Source organism: Gadus morhua, chromosome 6 (genome assembly GCF_902167405.1).
Source record: "Gadus morhua chromosome 6, gadMor3.0, whole genome shotgun sequence".
Taxonomy (NCBI): domain Eukaryota; kingdom Metazoa; phylum Chordata; class Actinopteri; order Gadiformes; family Gadidae; genus Gadus; species Gadus morhua.
The window spans coordinates 13,204,053-13,221,575 of record NC_044053.1 but is presented as its reverse complement, the minus strand read 5'-3'; the positions used below and the strand labels follow the sequence as shown (position 1 = coordinate 13,221,575).

At 44.0% G+C, this 17,523-nt stretch overlaps 1 protein-coding gene and 33 non-coding genes across 34 annotated transcripts in view; 33 read left to right on the top strand and 1 right to left on the bottom strand.

Annotated features, from left to right (window-relative positions):
* The window catches only part of fam81b (family with sequence similarity 81 member B), a 36,422-nt gene that overhangs the window by 2,060 nt on the left and 16,839 nt on the right, over positions 1-17,523 (bottom strand). The window contains exons 5-6 of the mRNA XM_030359776.1: positions 2,208-2,314; positions 777-912 (exon numbers count right to left, since the gene is read on the bottom strand). Coding sequence (XP_030215636.1) covers positions 777-912; positions 2,208-2,314 — 243 coding nt within the window. The remainder of the gene's footprint in view (positions 1-776; positions 913-2,207; positions 2,315-17,523) is intronic.
* Positions 3,054-3,127, top strand: trnai-aau (transfer RNA isoleucine (anticodon AAU)). Its single transcript has one exon. It is a non-coding gene; the product is annotated as a tRNA-Ile (tRNA).
* On the top strand, positions 3,412-3,485 carry trnai-aau (transfer RNA isoleucine (anticodon AAU)). The gene has a single exon. It is a non-coding gene; the product is annotated as a tRNA-Ile (tRNA).
* trnai-aau (transfer RNA isoleucine (anticodon AAU)) lies at positions 3,788-3,861 on the top strand. The gene has a single exon. It is a non-coding gene; the product is annotated as a tRNA-Ile (tRNA).
* Positions 4,145-4,218, top strand: trnai-aau (transfer RNA isoleucine (anticodon AAU)). The gene has a single exon. It is a non-coding gene; the product is annotated as a tRNA-Ile (tRNA).
* On the top strand, positions 4,501-4,574 carry trnai-aau (transfer RNA isoleucine (anticodon AAU)). Its single transcript has one exon. It is a non-coding gene; the product is annotated as a tRNA-Ile (tRNA).
* On the top strand, positions 4,777-4,850 carry trnai-aau (transfer RNA isoleucine (anticodon AAU)). Its single transcript has one exon. It is a non-coding gene; the product is annotated as a tRNA-Ile (tRNA).
* On the top strand, positions 5,780-5,853 carry trnai-aau (transfer RNA isoleucine (anticodon AAU)). The gene has a single exon. It is a non-coding gene; the product is annotated as a tRNA-Ile (tRNA).
* trnai-aau (transfer RNA isoleucine (anticodon AAU)) lies at positions 6,136-6,209 on the top strand. The gene has a single exon. It is a non-coding gene; the product is annotated as a tRNA-Ile (tRNA).
* Positions 6,491-6,564, top strand: trnai-aau (transfer RNA isoleucine (anticodon AAU)). Its single transcript has one exon. It is a non-coding gene; the product is annotated as a tRNA-Ile (tRNA).
* On the top strand, positions 6,847-6,920 carry trnai-aau (transfer RNA isoleucine (anticodon AAU)). The gene has a single exon. It is a non-coding gene; the product is annotated as a tRNA-Ile (tRNA).
* On the top strand, positions 7,202-7,275 carry trnai-aau (transfer RNA isoleucine (anticodon AAU)). Its single transcript has one exon. It is a non-coding gene; the product is annotated as a tRNA-Ile (tRNA).
* trnai-aau (transfer RNA isoleucine (anticodon AAU)) lies at positions 7,957-8,030 on the top strand. The gene has a single exon. It is a non-coding gene; the product is annotated as a tRNA-Ile (tRNA).
* On the top strand, positions 8,712-8,785 carry trnai-aau (transfer RNA isoleucine (anticodon AAU)). Its single transcript has one exon. It is a non-coding gene; the product is annotated as a tRNA-Ile (tRNA).
* trnai-aau (transfer RNA isoleucine (anticodon AAU)) lies at positions 9,067-9,140 on the top strand. Its single transcript has one exon. It is a non-coding gene; the product is annotated as a tRNA-Ile (tRNA).
* On the top strand, positions 9,423-9,496 carry trnai-aau (transfer RNA isoleucine (anticodon AAU)). The gene has a single exon. It is a non-coding gene; the product is annotated as a tRNA-Ile (tRNA).
* On the top strand, positions 9,778-9,851 carry trnai-aau (transfer RNA isoleucine (anticodon AAU)). Its single transcript has one exon. It is a non-coding gene; the product is annotated as a tRNA-Ile (tRNA).
* On the top strand, positions 10,134-10,207 carry trnai-aau (transfer RNA isoleucine (anticodon AAU)). The gene has a single exon. It is a non-coding gene; the product is annotated as a tRNA-Ile (tRNA).
* Positions 10,489-10,562, top strand: trnai-aau (transfer RNA isoleucine (anticodon AAU)). The gene has a single exon. It is a non-coding gene; the product is annotated as a tRNA-Ile (tRNA).
* Positions 10,844-10,917, top strand: trnai-aau (transfer RNA isoleucine (anticodon AAU)). The gene has a single exon. It is a non-coding gene; the product is annotated as a tRNA-Ile (tRNA).
* Positions 11,200-11,273, top strand: trnai-aau (transfer RNA isoleucine (anticodon AAU)). The gene has a single exon. It is a non-coding gene; the product is annotated as a tRNA-Ile (tRNA).
* Positions 11,555-11,628, top strand: trnai-aau (transfer RNA isoleucine (anticodon AAU)). Its single transcript has one exon. It is a non-coding gene; the product is annotated as a tRNA-Ile (tRNA).
* Positions 12,310-12,383, top strand: trnai-aau (transfer RNA isoleucine (anticodon AAU)). The gene has a single exon. It is a non-coding gene; the product is annotated as a tRNA-Ile (tRNA).
* trnai-aau (transfer RNA isoleucine (anticodon AAU)) lies at positions 12,665-12,738 on the top strand. The gene has a single exon. It is a non-coding gene; the product is annotated as a tRNA-Ile (tRNA).
* trnai-aau (transfer RNA isoleucine (anticodon AAU)) lies at positions 13,021-13,094 on the top strand. Its single transcript has one exon. It is a non-coding gene; the product is annotated as a tRNA-Ile (tRNA).
* trnai-aau (transfer RNA isoleucine (anticodon AAU)) lies at positions 13,376-13,449 on the top strand. The gene has a single exon. It is a non-coding gene; the product is annotated as a tRNA-Ile (tRNA).
* trnai-aau (transfer RNA isoleucine (anticodon AAU)) lies at positions 14,131-14,204 on the top strand. The gene has a single exon. It is a non-coding gene; the product is annotated as a tRNA-Ile (tRNA).
* Positions 14,486-14,559, top strand: trnai-aau (transfer RNA isoleucine (anticodon AAU)). Its single transcript has one exon. It is a non-coding gene; the product is annotated as a tRNA-Ile (tRNA).
* trnai-aau (transfer RNA isoleucine (anticodon AAU)) lies at positions 14,842-14,915 on the top strand. The gene has a single exon. It is a non-coding gene; the product is annotated as a tRNA-Ile (tRNA).
* trnai-aau (transfer RNA isoleucine (anticodon AAU)) lies at positions 15,197-15,270 on the top strand. The gene has a single exon. It is a non-coding gene; the product is annotated as a tRNA-Ile (tRNA).
* On the top strand, positions 15,952-16,025 carry trnai-aau (transfer RNA isoleucine (anticodon AAU)). The gene has a single exon. It is a non-coding gene; the product is annotated as a tRNA-Ile (tRNA).
* On the top strand, positions 16,706-16,779 carry trnai-aau (transfer RNA isoleucine (anticodon AAU)). The gene has a single exon. It is a non-coding gene; the product is annotated as a tRNA-Ile (tRNA).
* On the top strand, positions 17,061-17,134 carry trnai-aau (transfer RNA isoleucine (anticodon AAU)). The gene has a single exon. It is a non-coding gene; the product is annotated as a tRNA-Ile (tRNA).
* trnai-aau (transfer RNA isoleucine (anticodon AAU)) lies at positions 17,417-17,490 on the top strand. Its single transcript has one exon. It is a non-coding gene; the product is annotated as a tRNA-Ile (tRNA).

Genomic DNA, 17,523 nt, shown 5'->3' with positions numbered 1-17,523 from the left:
GTTCAATAGATAGAACTTTATCAATCCCCTGTAGGAGAAATGTGTTAATGTTTGTCCCTATAAAACAATAATGGTAAAATAATAAATACAAAACTAGACAGTAACTGAGTAGGTCAAACCGTCCAATCTGAAGGCTCTACTTAACCACTCCCCCTACTCACTTCCACCAATGCGAAGCGAACAGAACTGAGTAGGGGAGGGCGTAGCCTAACTAGTTTGTGAACGACCCAGAGAAACGCAACTCAAATTCAATGTGAACATATATGAGGCTTTAATAAAATCCCGGACGATTTTGAAATTCCGACACACATTTTTTAAAAGTGTGTCAAAAAGAGGGCATGTCCGGGCAAAAGAGGACGTCTGGTTACCCTACGTGTGGCGTGTGAGCGTGTGCAAGGGTTGAATTGCGTGTGTCTCGAGCCGAACGCGTGAGACTTGAGAGCCCTGTTACCGGTATTATCCCGGATATTGACAGTCGCAGTTCAGCAAAAGAGGCGTAGAGGAAGAAGGGGCCCGGATGTTGACAGTAATGGTTGTGGAACTGTGCAGCGCCGTATAACGAATGTATTAGATATGCAAATTTGATCGGACCTGACTGGAAAGTATTACCCGCCACAGTGGCGGGTGAAGTGACACAATTCACCCGCCACCATACAAATCCACCCGCAAATGGCGTGTGGCGGGTGTTAATTTCCATCCCTGACACACACACACACACACACATACACAGATAGTCCGCATCAAAACAACCGCACAACAGGTGGGCTGCGCTCTACCAGTTGGTCCTCCAGCAGGGCCTGTAGCTTCAGGTGTTCCTGTGTGTGGGTCCGGACCATCGCCTGAAGCTGCTCCTCTGACCACCTCCTCAGCCTGGCCACGTTCCCCTTGGCTTCCTTAAGCTCTGCCGAGTGCCTGCCGGAGAAACACTGAGAAACTGGGACTGCAGTGTTCTGCTCACAAAGGAGATGCCCACTTTGTGACAAGCCAGAGTCACACTCCGCCTTGTCGTTATCTATCAGGCATCGGACTGTGGCCTTCGCTGCGCTCCCTTTGGATGTGATGCTGCCAGGGTCAACCTAGCTACAGCATGTTCACTGTAATGGTGTCCGTTTTGTGAGTGGGAGGAGAAACCTGGGTGCTTTGGATCATTTGAGTGGAACCGTCAGCCAAAAGTAATGTAAAAGATGTATGATGAGGTGGAGAGAAGGGTTGTTACTTTTGATGACCCCTAGGTCCCTGCAAGGGGTCTTTTTCCAACAACCTCCCAACTACTTTACTCCCAGAACGTGGTAGAGTAGCGATACAGGAATACCCTGCATAGCATGAGCACATGGGTGTTTCGTTAACTGTAGAAAGAGAGGCCTTATATTGCCCAGTGTTATAAATAACGGTCCATTAAAAATCTGGCCAGCGAATGAATGCAAGTCAGAATGTGAGCCAACCGCGGACCCTCTACAAACACCATATCTTATGACATTTTACTGTCTACAGGACTTTATATAAATTCATTAATTTGATTTAAACCTCCCATCGATCCCAATTTGCAAAATGCCTTGCAGAGTTTGTAGCCTTTTTTCACCTGTTTCTGGTAGGAGCCATTAACAGCTTATAACTGCAAAGTGCTTCATGAATTAATAATCACATGCATCGTCATTGTAGTCGTTGTAATAATGTAGTTGACAGAGGTGCTTTTGTTTTTCTTAAGTGTATGATGTCTAACCCTGGAAAGTTATTGGTATTATAGTGTATTAGCTTGTCGCTTCATACAGGCAGGCTATTAGTCTGTTTTCCATCACATTAACAATATTGATTTGAAGCTGCACCCACACACACACTCAGACATTCAAAGACACACACATGCATGCATGCCCGCACAGACAGAAAACCAGTCACACAAACTGTTTTATATGTCATGTAAATCCAAAGAATTGATGGAAATGGCAGCAATCACCTTTGGGAATGTCTACAACCTGATTGCTCTACTAAATGAAAATCTTTTTTTTTCGTTTGCTTTGAAGCAAAAGAAAAAAAAAGACTCACCAAACCTTAATTTACCCCATTTGGTTATGATGGTAAAAGAGAGATGTAGTGTACTTAAGTGTACTGCAGTGTACTGGACAAGTATGGGGTGTAATTGGACTGGTGACGATGGGACATGAAGTTTTGAAGGCGTTTGGTTGAACACTAATGGTAATGTTCCACCTAACCTGTTCTCCAGTAGCTGGACTTGGCCGTGCAGGTCAGACATGGAGGTCTTCTGCTGTTTCAGATTCTCAGTCACAGAGCGGCCCACTTTATCTATTGCCTGACAGAGCTGCAAGTAGTAGAGCGATCACACATCGACAAGGACACACGCACCCATGCGCACACACAGGCACAGCGAGAGTGGGAAAACAAGGAGTGATGAAGTAAGAGGGAGATCAGACGGACGGACGGACGGACGGACGGACGTGGTGTACGATGCATCTCGAACGCACAAAGAACTAAAAACTGGAGATGGTGGTTAGAGCGTTGTGCTAATAACGTGAAGGTCGCTGGTTCGATAGCCGTAATGGCCATATGCTTATTGCCTCACGTAGCTTAATCAGTGACGATTTTAGTTTGTTTAACATAGTGTTTGTCATTAGCGTAAGCGATGCATCTCGAACGCACTAAAAACTGGAGATCCGAAATGAGTTATCCCGTGCTAATAACGCGAAGTATTGGGTTTCGATACCCGTAATGGCCATTTCCTTGTTGCCTCGCATAATTTAATCATTGACGGTCACACCTTATATAACGTAGTGTTTGTCATTAGCTGTATGGGGTGCATCTCGAACGCACTAAAAAGTGGAGTTTGAAATGTGTTATTCTGCGCCCCTTAAATATGTCCGTTTAGCTCATTTGGTAAGAGCGTCGTGCTTATAACGCAACGGAACACATAGCTGAAAGCGTGACATTTTTGACCTTGTATAACATAGTGTTTGTCATTCGTGGTGTACGATGCATCTCGAAGACACAAAGAACTGAAAATGTGGAGTTCGGTAAATTGTTACCCTGGTAGTCAGTAACATGGCCATTTAGCTCAGTTGGTTAGAGAGTCGTGCTAATAACGCGAAGGTCGCGGGTTCTATACCCGTAATGGCCATATGCTTATTGCCTCACAAAGCTAAATCAGTGATGATATTTACCTCGTATAACGTACTGTTTGTCATTAGCGTGAGCGATGTATCTCGAACGCACTAAAAACTGGAGATCCAAAATGAGTAATTCCCGTGCTGATAACGCGACGGAACACATAGCTGAAAGCGTGTAGTTTTTTACCTTGCATAACGTAGTGTTTTTTCATTCGTGGTGTACGATGCATCTCGAAGACACAAAGAACTGAAAATGTGGAGTTCGGTAAATTGTTGCCCCCGTAGTCAGTAACATGGCCGTTTAGCTCAGTTGGTTAGAGCGTCGTGCTAATAACGCGAAGGTCGCGGGATCGATACCCGTAATGGCCAAATCTACGCTCCAACCAATTACTCATATTGCCTCACAAAGCTAAATCAGTGATGATATTTACCTCGTATAACGTACTGTTTGTCATTAGCGTAAGCGATGTATCTCGAACGCACTAAAAACTGGAGATCCAAAATGAGTAATTCCCGTGCTGATAACGCGACGGAACACATAGCTGAAAGCGTGTAGTTTTTTACCTTGCATAACGTAGTGTTTTTCATTCGTGGTGTACGATGCATCTCGAAGACACAAAGAACTGAAAATGTGGAGTTCGGTAAATTGTTACCCTGGTAGTCAGTAACATGGCCATTTAGCTCAGTTGGTTAGAGAGTCGTGCTAATAACGCGAAGGTCGCGGGTTCTATACCCGTAATGGCCATATGCTTATTGCCTCACAAAGCTAAATCAGTGATGATATTTACCTCGTATAACGTACTGTTTGTCATTAGCGTGAGCGATGTATCTCGAACGCACTAAAAACTGGAGATCCAAAATGAGTAATTCCCGTGCTGATAACGCGACGGAACACATAGCTGAAAGCGTGTAGTTTTTTACCTTGCATAACGTAATGTTTTTCATTCGTGGTGTACGATGCATCTCGAAGACACAAAGAACTGAAAATGTGGAGTTCGGTAAATTGTTACCCTGGTAGTCAGTAACATGGCCGTTTAGCTCAGTTGGTTAGAGCGTCGTGCTAATAACGCGAAGGTCGCGGGTTCGATACCCGTAATGGCCATATGCTTATTGCCTCACAAAGCTAAATCAGTGATGATATTTACCTCGTTTAACGTACTGTTTGTCATTAGCGTAAGCGATGCATCTCGAAGGCACTAAAAACTGGAGATCCGAAATGAGTTATCCCGTGCTAATAACGTGACGGAACACATAGCTGAAAGCGTGACGTTTTTGACCTTGCATAACGTAGTGTTTTTCATTCGTGGTGTACGATGCATCTCGAAGACACAAAGAACTGAAAATGTGGAGTTCGGTAAATTGTTACCCTGGAAGTCAGTAACATGGCCGTTTAGCTCAGTTGGTTAGAGCGTCGTGCTAATAACGCGAAGGTCGCGGGTTCGATACCCGTAATGGCCAAATCTTATTGCCTCACATAGCTAAATCAGTGACGATTTTTACCTCGTATAACGCACTGTTTGTCATTAGCGTAAGCGATGCATCTCGAAGGCACTAAAAACTGGAGATCCGAAATGAGTTACCCCGTGCTAATAACGCGACGGAACACATAGCTGAAAGCGTGACGTTTTTGACCTTGCATAACGTAGTGTTTTTCATACATGGCCGTTTAGCTCAGTTGGTTAGAGCGTCGTGCTAATAACGCGAAGGTCGCGGGTTCGATACCCGTAATGGCCATTTCCTTGTTGCCTCGCATAATTTAATCATTGACGGTCACACCTTATATAACGTAGTGTTCGTCATTAGCTGTATGGGGTGCATCTCGAACGCACTAAAAAGTGGAGTTTGAAATGTGTTATTCTGCGCCCCTTAAATATGTCCGTTCAGCTCATTTGGTAAGAGCGTCGTGCTTATAACGCAACGGAACACATAGCTGAAAGCGTGACATTTTTGACCTTGTATAACGTAGTGTTTGTCATTAGTGGTGTACGATGCATCTCGAAGGCACAAAGAACTGAAAAGTCGAGTTCGGTAAATTGCTATCCTTCTTGTCTACAACACTCTCGATTAGCTCAGTTGGTTAGAGAGTAGTGCTAATAACGCGAAGGTCGCGGGTTCTATACCCGTAATGGCCATATGCTTATTGCCTCACAAAGCTAAATCAGTGATGATATTTACCTCGTATAACGTACTGTTTGTCATTAGCGTGAGCGATGTATCTCGAACACACTAAAAACTGGAGATCCAAAATGAGTAATTCCCGTGCTGATAACGCGACGGAACACATAGCTGAAAGCGTGTAGTTTTTTACCTTGCATAACGTAGTGTTTTTCATTCGTGGTGCTAATAACGCGAAGGTCGCGGGTTCGATACCCGTAATGGCCAAATCTTATTGCCTCACATAGCTAAATCAGTGACGATTTTTACCTCGTTTAACGTACTGTTTGTCATTAGCGTAAGCGATGCATCTCGAAGGCACTAAAAACTGGAGATCCGAAATGAGTTATCCCGTGCTGATAACGCGACGGAACACATAGCTGAAAGCGTGTAGTTTTTTACCTTGCATAACGTAGTGTTTTTCATTCGTGGTGTACGATGCATCTCGAAGACACAAAGAACTGAAAATGTGGAGTTCGGTAAATTGTTACCCTGGTAGTCAGTAACATGGCCGTTTAGCTCAGTTGGTTAGAGCGTCGTGCTAATAACGCGAAGGTCGCGGGTTCGATACCCGTAATGGCCATATGCTTATTGCCTCACAAAGCTAAATCAGTGATGATATTTACCTCGTTTAACGTACTGTTTGTCATTAGCGTAAGCGATGCATCTCGAAGGCACTAAAAACTGGAGATCCGAAATGAGTTATCCCGTGCTAATAACGCGACGGAACACATAGCTGAAAGCGTGACGTTTTTGACCTTGCATAACGTAGTGTTTTTCATTCGTGGTGTACGATGCATCTCGAAGACACAAAGAACTGAAAATGTGGAGTTCGGTAAATTGTTACCCTGGAAGTCAGTAACATGGCCGTTTAGCTCAGTTGGTTAGAGCGTCGTGCTAATAACGCGAAGGTCGCGGGTTCGATACCCGTAATGGCCAAATCTTATTGCCTCACATAGCTAAATCAGTGACGATTTTTACCTCGTATAACGCACTGTTTGTCATTAGCGTAAGCGATGCATCTCGAAGGCACTAAAAACTGGAGATCCGAAATGAGTTATCCCGTGCTAATAACGCGACGGAACACATAGCTGAAAGCGTGACGTTTTTGACCTTGCATAACGTAGTGTTTTTCATTCGTGGTGTACGATGCATCTCGAAGACACAAAGAACTGAAAATGTGGAGTTCGCTAAATTGTTACCCTGGTAGTCAGTAACATGGCCGTTTAGCTCAGTTGGTTAGAGCGTCGTGCTAATAACGAGAAGGTCGCGGGTTCGATACCCGTAATGGCCATATGCTTATTGCCTCACAAAGCTAAATCAGTGATGATATTTACCTCGTTTAACGTACTGTTTGTCATTAGCGTAAGCGATGCATCTCGAAGGCACTAAAAACTGGAGATCCGAAATGAGTTATCACGTGCTAATAACGCGACGGAACACATAGCTGAAAGCGTGACGTTTTTGACCTTGCATAACGTAGTGTTTTTCATTCGTGGTGTACGATGCATCTCGAAGACACAAAGAACTGAAAATGTGGAGTTCCGTAAATTGTTACCCTGGTAGTGAGTAACATGGCCGTTTAGCTCAGTTGGTTAGAGCGTCGTGCTAATAACGCGAAGGTCGCGGGTTCGATACCCGTAATGGCCAAATCTTATTGCCTCACATAGCTAAATCAGTGACGATTTTTACCTCGTATAACGCACTGTTTGTCATTAGCGTAAGCGATGCATCTCGAAGGCACTAAAAACTGGAGATCCGAAATGAGTTATCCCGTGCTAATAACGCGACGGAACACATAGCTGAAAGCGTGACGTTTTTGACCTTGCATAACGTAGTGTTTTTCATTCGTGGTGTACGATGCATCTCGAAGACACAAAGAACTGAAAATGTGGAGTTCGGTAAATTGTTACCCTGGTAGTCAGTAACATGGCCGTTTAGCTCAGTTGGTTAGAGCGTCGTGCTAATAACACGAAGGTCGCGGGTTCGATACCTGTAATGGCCATTTCCTTGTTGCCTCGCATAATTGAATCATTGACGGTCACACCTTATATAACGTAGTGTTCGTCATTAGCTGTATGGGGTGCATCTCGAACGCACTAAAAAGTGGAGTTTGAACTGTGTTATTCTGCGCCCCTTAAATATGTCCGTTTAGCTCATTTGGTAAGAGCGTCGTGCTTATAACGCAACGGAACACATAGCTGAAAGCGTGACATTTTTGACCTTGTATAACGTAGTGTTTGTCATTAGTGGTGTACGATGCATTTCGAAGGCACAAAGAACTGAAAAGTCGAGTTCGGTAAATTGCTATCCTTCTTGTCTACAACACTGTCGATTAGCTCAGTTGGTTAGAGAGTAGTGCTAATAACGCGAAGGTCGCGGGTTCTACACCCGTAATGGCCCTATGCTTATTGCCTCACAAAGCTAAATCAGTGATGATATTTACCTCGTATAACGTACTGTTTGTCATTAGCGTGAGCGATGTATCTTGAACGCACTAAAAACTGGAGATCCAAAATGAGTAATTCCCGTGCTGATAACGCGACGGAACACATAGCTGAAAGCGTGTAGTTTTTTACCTTGCATAACGTAGTGTTTTTCATTCGTGGTGTACGATGCATCTCGAAGACACAAAGAACTGAAAATGTGGAGTTCGGTAAATTGTTACCCTGGTAGTCAGTAACATGGCCGTTTAGCTCAGTTGGTTAGAGCGTCGTGCTAATAACGCGAAGGTCGCGGGTTCGATACCCGCAATGGCCATTTCCTTGTTGCCTCGCATAATTTAATCATTGACGGTCACACCTTATATAACGTAGTGTTCGTCATTAGCTGTATGGGGTGCATCTCGAACGCACTAAAAAGTGGAGTTTGAAATGTGATATTCTGCGCCCCTTAAATATGTCCGTTCAGCTCATTTGGTAAGAGCGTCGTGCTTATAACGCAACGGAACACATAGCTGAAAGCGTGACATTTTTGACCTTGTATAACGTAGTGTTTGTCATTAGTGGTGTACGATGCATCTCGAAGGAACAAAGAACTGAAAAGTCGAGTTCGGTAAATTGCTATCCTTCTTGTCTACAACACTCTCGATTAGCTCAGTTGGTTAGAGAGTAGTGCTAATAACGCGAAGGTCGCGGGTTCGATACCCGTAATGGCCATATGCTTATTGCCTCACAAAGCTAAATCAGTGATGATATTTACCTCGTTTAACGTACTGTTTGTCATTAGCGTGAGCGATGTATCTCGAACACACTAAAAACTGGAGATCCAAAATGAGTAATTCCCGTGCTGATAACGCGACGGAACACATAGCTGAAAGCGTGTAGTTTTTTACCTTGCATAACGTAGTGTTTTTCATTCGTGGTGTACGATGCATCTCGAAGACACAAAGAACTGAAAATGTGGAGTTCGGTAAATTGTTACCCTGGTAGTCAGTAACATGGCCGTTTAGCTCAGTTGGTTAGAGCGTCGTGCTAATAACGCGAAGGTCGCGGGTTCGATACCCGTAATGGCCAAATCTTATTGCCTCACATAGCTAAATCAGTGACGATTTTTACCTCGTTTAACGTACTGTTTGTCATTAGCGTAAGCGATGCATCTCGAAGGCACTAAAAACTGGAGATCCGAAATGAGTTATCCCGTGCTGATAACGCGACGGAACACATAGCTGAAAGCGTGTAGTTTTTTACCTTGCATAACGTAGTGTTTTTCATTCGTGGTGTACGATGCATCTCGAAGACACAAAGAACTGGAAATGTGGAGTTCGGTAAATTGTTACCCTGGTAGTCAGTAACATGGCCGTTTAGCTCAGTTGGTTAGAGCGTCGTGCTAATAACGCGAAGGTCGCGGGTTCGATACCCGTAATGGCCATATGCTTATTGCCTCACAAAGCTAAATCAGTGATGATATTTACCTCGTTTAACGTACTGTTTGTCATTAGCGTAAGCGATGCATCTCGAAGGCACTAAAAACTGGAGATCCGAAATGAGTTATCCCGTGCTAATAACGCGACGGAACACATAGCTGAAAGCGTGACGTTTTTGACCTTGCATAACGTAGTGTTTTTCATTCGTGGTGTACGATGCATCTCGAAGACACAAAGAACTGAAAATGTGGAGTTCGGTAAATTGTTACCCTGGAAGTCAGTAACATGGCCGTTTAGCTCAGTTGGTTAGAGCGTCATGCTAATAACGCGAAGGTCGCGGGTTCGATACCCGTAATGGCCAAATCTTATTGCCTCACATAGCTAAATCAGTGACGATTTTTACCTCGTATAACGCACTGTTTGTCATTAGCGTAAGCGATGCATCTCGAAGGCACTAAAAACTGGAGATCCGAAATGAGTTATCCCGTGCTAATAACGCGACGGAACACATAGCTGAAAGCGTGACGTTTTTGACCTTGCATAACGTAGTGTTTTTCATTCGTGGTGTACGATGCATCTCGAAGACACAAAGAACTGAAAATGTGGAGTTCGCTAAATTGTTACCCTGGTAGTCAGTAACATGGCCGTTTAGCTCAGTTGGTTAGAGCGTCGTGCTAATAACGAGAAGGTCGCGGGTTCGATACCCGTAATGGCCATATGCTTATTGCCTCACAAAGCTAAATCAGTGATGATATTTACCTCGTTTAACGTACTGTTTGTCATTAGCGTAAGCGATGCATCTCGAAGGCACTAAAAACTGGAGATCCGAAATGAGTTATCCCGTGCTAATAACGCGACGGAACACATAGCTGAAAGCGTGACGTTTTTGACCTTGCATAACGTAGTGTTTTTCATTCGTGGTGTACGATGCATCTCGAAGACACAAAGAACTGAAAATGTGGAGTTCGGTAAATTGTTACCCTGGTAGTGAGTAACATGGCCGTTTAGCTCAGTTGGTTAGAGCGTCGTGCTAATAACGCGAAGGTCGCGGGTTCGATACCCGTAATGGCCAAATCTTATTGCCTCACATAGCTAAATCAGTGACGATTTTTACCTCGTATAACGCACTGTTTGTCATTAGCGTAAGCGATGCATCTCGAAGGCACTAAAAACTGGAGATCCGAAATGAGTTATCCCGTGCTAATAACGCGACGGAACACATAGCTGAAAGCGTGACGTTTTTGACCTTGCATAACGTAGTGTTTTTCATTCGTGGTGTACGATGCATCTCGAAGACACAAAGAACTGAAAATGTGGAGTTCGGTAAATTGTTACCCTGGTAGTCAGTAACATGGCCGTTTAGCTCAGTTGGTTAGAGCGTCGTGCTAATAACGCGAAGGTCGCGGGTTCGATACCCGTAATGGCCAAATCTTATTGCCTCACATTGCTAAATCAGTGACGATTTTTACCTCGTATAACGCACTGTTTGTCATTAGCGTAAGCGATGCATCTCGAAGGCACTAAAAACTGGAGATCTGAAATGAGTTATCCCGTGCTAATAACGCGACGGAACACATAGCTGAAAGCGTGACGTTTTTGACCTTGCATAACGTAGTGTTTTTCATTCGTGGTGTACGATGCATCTCGAAGACACAAAGAACTGAAAATGTGGAGTTCGGTAAATTGTTACCCTGGTAGTCAGTAACATGGCCGTTTAGCTCAGTTGGTTAGAGCGTCGTGCTAATAACGCGAAGGTCGCGGGTTCGATACCCGTAATGGCCATATGCTTATTGCCTCACAAAGCTAAATCAGTGATGATATTTACCTCGTTTAACGTACTGTTTGTCATTAGCGTAAGCGATGCATCTCGAAGGCACTAAAAACTGGAGATCCGAAATGAGTTATCCCTTGCTAATAACGCGACGGAACACATAGCTGAAAGCGTGACGTTTTTCACCTTGCATAACGTAGTGTTTTTCATTCGTGGTGTACGTTGCATCTCGAAGACACAAAGAACTGAAAATGTGGAGTTCGGTAAATTGTTACCCTGGTAGTCAGTAACATGGCCGTTTAGCTCAGTTGGTTAGAGCGTCGTGCTAATAACGCGAAGGTCGCGGGTTCGATACCCGTAATGGCCAAATCTTATTGCCTCACATTGCTAAATCAGTGACGATTTTTACCTCGTATAACGCACTGTTTGTCATTAGCGTAAGCGATGCATCTCGAAGGCACTAAAAACTGGTGATCCGAAATGAGTTATCCCGTGCTAATAACGCGACGGAACACATAGCTGAAAGCGTGACGTTTTTGACCTTGCATAACGTAGTGTTTTTCATTCGTGGTGTACGATGCATCTCGAAGACACAAAGAACTGAAAATGTGGAGTTCGGTAAATTGTTACCCTGGTAGTCAGTAACATGGCCGTTTAGCTCAGTTGGTTAGAGCGTCGTGCTAATAACGCGAAGGTCGCGGGTTCGATACCCGTAATGGCCATTTCCTTGTTGCCTCGCATAATTTAATCATTGACGGTCACACCTTATATAACGTAGTGTTCGTCATTAGCTGTATGGGGTGCATCTCGAACGCACTAAAAAGTGGAGTTTGAAATGTGTTATTCTGCGCCCCTTAAATATGTCAGTTTAGCTCATTTGGTAAGAGCGTCGTGCTTATAACGCAACGGAACACATAGCTGAAAGCGTGACATTTTTGACCTTGTGTAACGTAGTGTTTGTCATTAGTGGTGTACGATGCATCTCGAAGGCACAAAGAACTGAAAAGTCGAGTTCGGTAAATTGCTATCCTTCTTGTCTACAACACTGTCGATTAGCTCAGTTGGTTAGAGAGTAGTGCTAATAACGCGAAGGTCGCGGGTTCTATACCCGTAATGGCCCTATGCTTATTGCCTCACAAAGCTAAATCAGTGATGATATTTACCTCGTATAACGTACTGTTTGTCATTAGCGTGAGCGATGTATCTCGAACGCACTAAAAACTGGAGATCCAAAATGAGTAGTTCCCGTGCTGATAACGCGACGGAACACATAGCTGAAAGCGTGTAGTTTTTTACCTTGCATAACGTAGTGTTTTTCATTCGTGGTGTACGATGCATCTCGAAGACACAAAGAACTGAAAATGTGGAGTTCGGTAAATTGTTACCCTGGTAGTCAGTAACATGGCCGTTTAGCTCAGTTGGTTAGAGCGTCGTGCTAATAACGCGAAGGTCGCGGGTTCGATACCCGTAATGGCCAAATCTTATTGCCTCACATAGCTAAATCAGTGACGATTTTTACCTCGTATAACGCACTGTTTGTCATTAGCGTAAGCGATGCATCTCGAAGGCACTAAAAACTGGAGATCCGAAATGAGTTATCCCGTGCTAATAACGCGACGGAACACATAGCTGAAAGCGTGACGTTTTTGACCTTGCATAACGTAGTGTTTTTCATTCGTGGTGTACGATGCATCTCGAAGACACAAAGAACTGAAAATGTGGAGTTCGGTAAATTGTTACCCTGGTAGTCAGTAACATGGCCGTTTAGCTCAGTTGGTTAGAGCGTCGTGCTAATAACGCGAAGGTCGCGGGTTCGATACCCGTAATGGCCATATGCATATTGCCTCACAAAGCTAAATCAGTGATGATATTTACCTCGTTTAACGTACTGTTTGTCATTAGCGTAAGCGATGCATCTCGAAGGCACTAAAAACTGGAGATCCGAAATGAGTTATCCCGTGCTAATAACGCGACGGAACACATAGCTGAAAGCGTGACGTTTTTGACCTTGCATAACGTAGTGTTTTTCATTCGTGGTGTACGTTGCATCTCGAAGACACAAAGAACTGAAAATGTGGAGTTCGGTAAATTGTTACCCTGGTAGTCAGTAACATGGCCGTTTAGCTCAGTTGGTTAGAGCGTCGTGCTAATAACGCGAAGGTCGCGGGTTCGATACCCGTAATGGCCAAATCTTATTGCCTCACATTGCTAAATCAGTGACGATTTTTACCTCGTATAACGCACTGTTTGTCATTAGCGTAAGCGATGCATCTCGAAGGCACTAAAAACTGGAGATCCGAAATGAGTTATCCCGTGCTAATAACGCGACGGAACACATAGCTGAAAGCGTGACGTTTTTGACCTTGCATAACGTAGTGTTTTTCATTCGTGGTGTACGATGCATCTCGAAGACACAAAGAACTGAAAATGTGGAGTTCGGTAAATTGTTACCCTGGTAGTCAGTAACATGGCCGTTTAGCTCAGTTGGTTAGAGCGTCGTGCTAATAACGCGAAGGTCGCGGGTTCGATACCCGTAATGGCCATTTCCTTGTTGCCTCGCATAATTTAATCATTGACGGTCACACCTTATATAACGTAGTGTTCGTCATTAGCTGTATGGGGTGCATCTCGAACGCACTAAAAAGTGGAGTTTGAAATGTGTTATTCTGCGCCCCTTAAATATGTCCGTTTAGCTCATTTGGTAAGAGCGTCGTGCTTATAACGCAACGGAACACATAGCTGAAAGCGTGACATTTTTGACCTTGTATAACGTAGTGTTTGTCATTAGTGGTGTACGATGCATCACGAAGGCACAAAGAACTGAAAAGTCGAGTTCGGTAAATTGCTATCCTTCTTGTCTACAACACTGTCGATTAGCTCAGTTGGTTAGAGAGTAGTGCTAATAACGCGAAGGTCGCGGGTTCTATACCCGTAATGACCCTATGCTTATTGCCACACAAAGCTAAATCAGTGATGATATTTACCTCGTATAACGTACTGTTTGTCATTAGCGTGAGCGATGTATCTCGAACGCACTAAAAACTGGAGATCCAAAATGAGTAGTTCCCGTGCTGATAACGCGACGGAACACATAGCTGAAAGCGTGTAGTTTTTTACCTTGCATAACGTAGTGTTTTTCATTCGTGGTGTACGATGCATCTCGAAGACACAAAGAACTGAAAATGTGGAGTTCGGTAAATTGTTACCCTGGAAGTCAGTAACATGGCCGTTTAGCTCAGTTGGTTAGAGCGTCGTGCTAATAACGCGAAGGTCGCGGGTTCGATACCCGTAATGGCCAAATCTTATTGCCTCACATAGCTAAATCAGTGACGATTTTTACCTCGTATAACGCACTGTTTGTCATTAGCGTAAGCGATGCATCTCGAAGGCACTAAAAACTGGAGATCCGAAATGAGTTATCCCGTGCTAATAACGCGACGGAACACATAGCTGAAAGCGTGACGTTTTTGACCTTGCATAACGTAGTGTTTTTCATTCGTGGTGTACGATGCATCTCGAAGACACAAAGAACTGAAAATGTGGAGTTCGCTAAATTGTTACCCTGGTAGTCAGTAACATGGCCGTTTAGCTCAGTTGGTTAGAGCGTCGTGCTAATAACGCGAAGGTCGCGGGTTCGATACCCGTAATGGCCATATGCTTATTGCCTCACAAAGCTAAATCAGTGATGATATTTACCTCGTATAACGTACTGTTTGTCATTAGCGTAAGCGATGCATCTCGAAGGCACTAAAAACTGGAGATCCGAAATGAGTTATCCCGTGCTAATAACGCGACGGAACACATAGCTGAAAGCGTGACGTTTTTGACCTTGCATAACGTAGTGTTTTTCATTCGTGGTGTACGATGCATCTCGAAGACACAAAGAACTGAAAATGTGGAGTTCGGTAAATTGTTACCCTGGTAGTGAGTAACATGGCCGTTTAGCTCAGTTGGTTAGAGCGTCGTGCTAATAACGCGAAGGTCGCGGGTTCGATACCCGTAATGGCCAAATCTTATTGCCTCACATAGCTAAATCAGTGACGATTTTTACCTCGTATAACGCACTGTTTGTCATTAGCGTAAGCGATGCATCTAGAAGGCACTAAAAACTGGAGATCCGAAATGAGTTATCCCGTGCTAATAACGCGACGGAACACATAGCTGAAAGCGTGACGTTTTTGACCTTGCATAACGTAGTGTTTTTCATTCGTGGTGTACGATGCATCTCGAAGACACAAAGAACTGAAAATGTGGAGTTCGGTAAATTGTTACCCTGGTAGTCAGTAACATGGCCGTTTAGCTCAGTTGGTTAGAGCGTCGTGCTAATAACACGAAGGTCGCGGGTTCGATACCTGTAATGGCCATTTCCTTGTTGCCTCGCATAATTGAATCATTGACGGTCACACCTTATATAACGTAGTGTTCGTCATTAGCTGTATGGGGTGCATCTCGAACGCACTAAAAAGTGGAGTTTGAACTGTGTTATTCTGCGCCCCTTAAATATGTCCGTTTAGCTCATTTGGTAAGAGCGTCGTGCTTATAACGCAACGGAACACATAGCTGAAAGCGTGACATTTTTGACCTTGTATAACGTAGTGTTTGTCATTAGTGGTGTACGATGCATCTCGAAGGCACAAAGAACTGAAAAGTCGAGTTCGGTAAATTGCTATCCTTCTTGTCTACAACACTGTCGATTAGCTCAGTTGGTTAGAGAGTAGTGCTAATAACGCGAAGGTCGCGGGTTCTACACCCGTAATGGCCCTATGCTTATTGCCTCACAAAGCTAAATCAGTGATGATATTTACCTCGTATAACGTACTGTTTGTCATTAGCGTGAGCGATGTATCTTGAACGCACTAAAAACTGGAGATCCAAAATGAGTAATTCCCGTGCTGATAACGCGACGGAACACATAGCTGAAAGCGTGTAGTTTTTTACCTTGCATAACGTAGTGTTTTTCATTCGTGGTGTACGATGCATCTCGAAGACACAAAGAACTGAAAATGTGGAGTTCGGTAAATTGTTACCCTGGTAGTCAGTAACATGGCCGTTTAGCTCAGTTGGTTAGAGCGTCGTGCTAATAACGCGAAGGTCGCGGGTTCGATACCCGTAATGGCCATTTCCTTGTTGCCTCGCATAATTTAATCATTGACGGTCACACCTTATATAACGTAGTGTTCGTCATTAGCTGTATGGGGTGCATCTCGAACGCACTAAAAAGTGGAGTTTGAAATGTGATATTCTGCGCCCCTTAAATATGTCCGTTCAGCTCATTTGGTAAGAGCGTCGTGCTTATAACGCAACGGAACACATAGCTGAAAGCGTGACATTTTTGACCTTGTATAACGTAGTGTTTGTCATTAGTGGTGTACGATGCATCTCGAAGGCACAAAGAACTGAAAAGTCGAGTTCGGTAAATTGCTATCCTTCTTGTCTACAACACTCTCGATTAGCTCAGTTGGTTAGAGAGTAGTGCTAATAACGCGAAGGTCGCGGGTTCGATACCCGTAATGGCCATATGCTTATTGCCTCACAAAGCTAAATCAGTGATGATATTTACCTCGTTTAACGTACTGTTTGTCATTAGCGTAAGCGATGCATCTCGAAGGCACTAAAAACTGGAGATCCGAAATGAGTTATCCCGTGCTAATAACGCGACGGAACACATAGCTGAAAGCGTGACGTTTTTGACCGTGCATAACGTAGTGTTTTTCATTCGTGGTGTACGATGCATCTCGAAGACACAAAGAACTGAAAATGTGGAGTTCGGTAAATTGTTACCCTGGTAGTGAGTAACATGGCCGTTTAGCTCAGTTGGTTAGAGCGTCGTGCTAATAACGCGAAGGTCGCGGGTTCGATACCCGTAACGGCCAAATCTTATTGCCTCACATAGCTAAATCAGTGACGATTTTTACCTCGTATAACGCACTGTTTGTCATTAGCGTAAGCGATGCATCTCGAAGGCACTAAAAACTGGAGATCCGAAATGAGTTATCCCGTGCTAATAACGCGACGGAACACATAGCTGAAAGCGTGACGTTTTTGACCTTGCATAACGTAGTGTTTTTCATTCGTGGTGTACGATGCATCTCGAAGACACAAAGAACTGAAAATGTGGAGTTCGGTAAATTGTTACCCTGATAGTCAGTAACATGGCCGTTTAGCTCAGTTGGTTAGAGCGTCGTGCTAATAACGCGAAGGTCGCGGGTTCGATACCCGTAATGGCCATATGCTTATTGCCTCACAAAGCTAAATCAGTGATGATATTTACCTCGTTTAACGTACTGTTTGTCATTAGCGTAAGCGATGCATCTCGAAGGCACTAAAAACTGGAGATCCGAAATGAGTTATCCCGTGCTAATAACGCGACGGAACACTTAGCTGAAAGCGTGACGTTTTTGACCTTGCATAACGTAGTGTTTTTCATTCGTGGTGTACGATGCATCTCGAAGACACAAAGAACTGAAAATGTGGAGTTCGGTAAATTGTTACCCTGGTAGTGAGTAACATGGCCGTTTAGCTCAGTTGGTTAGAGCGTCGTGCTAATAACGCGAAGGTCGCGGGTTCGATACCCGTAATGGCCAAATCTTATTGCCTCACATAGCTAAATCAGTGAC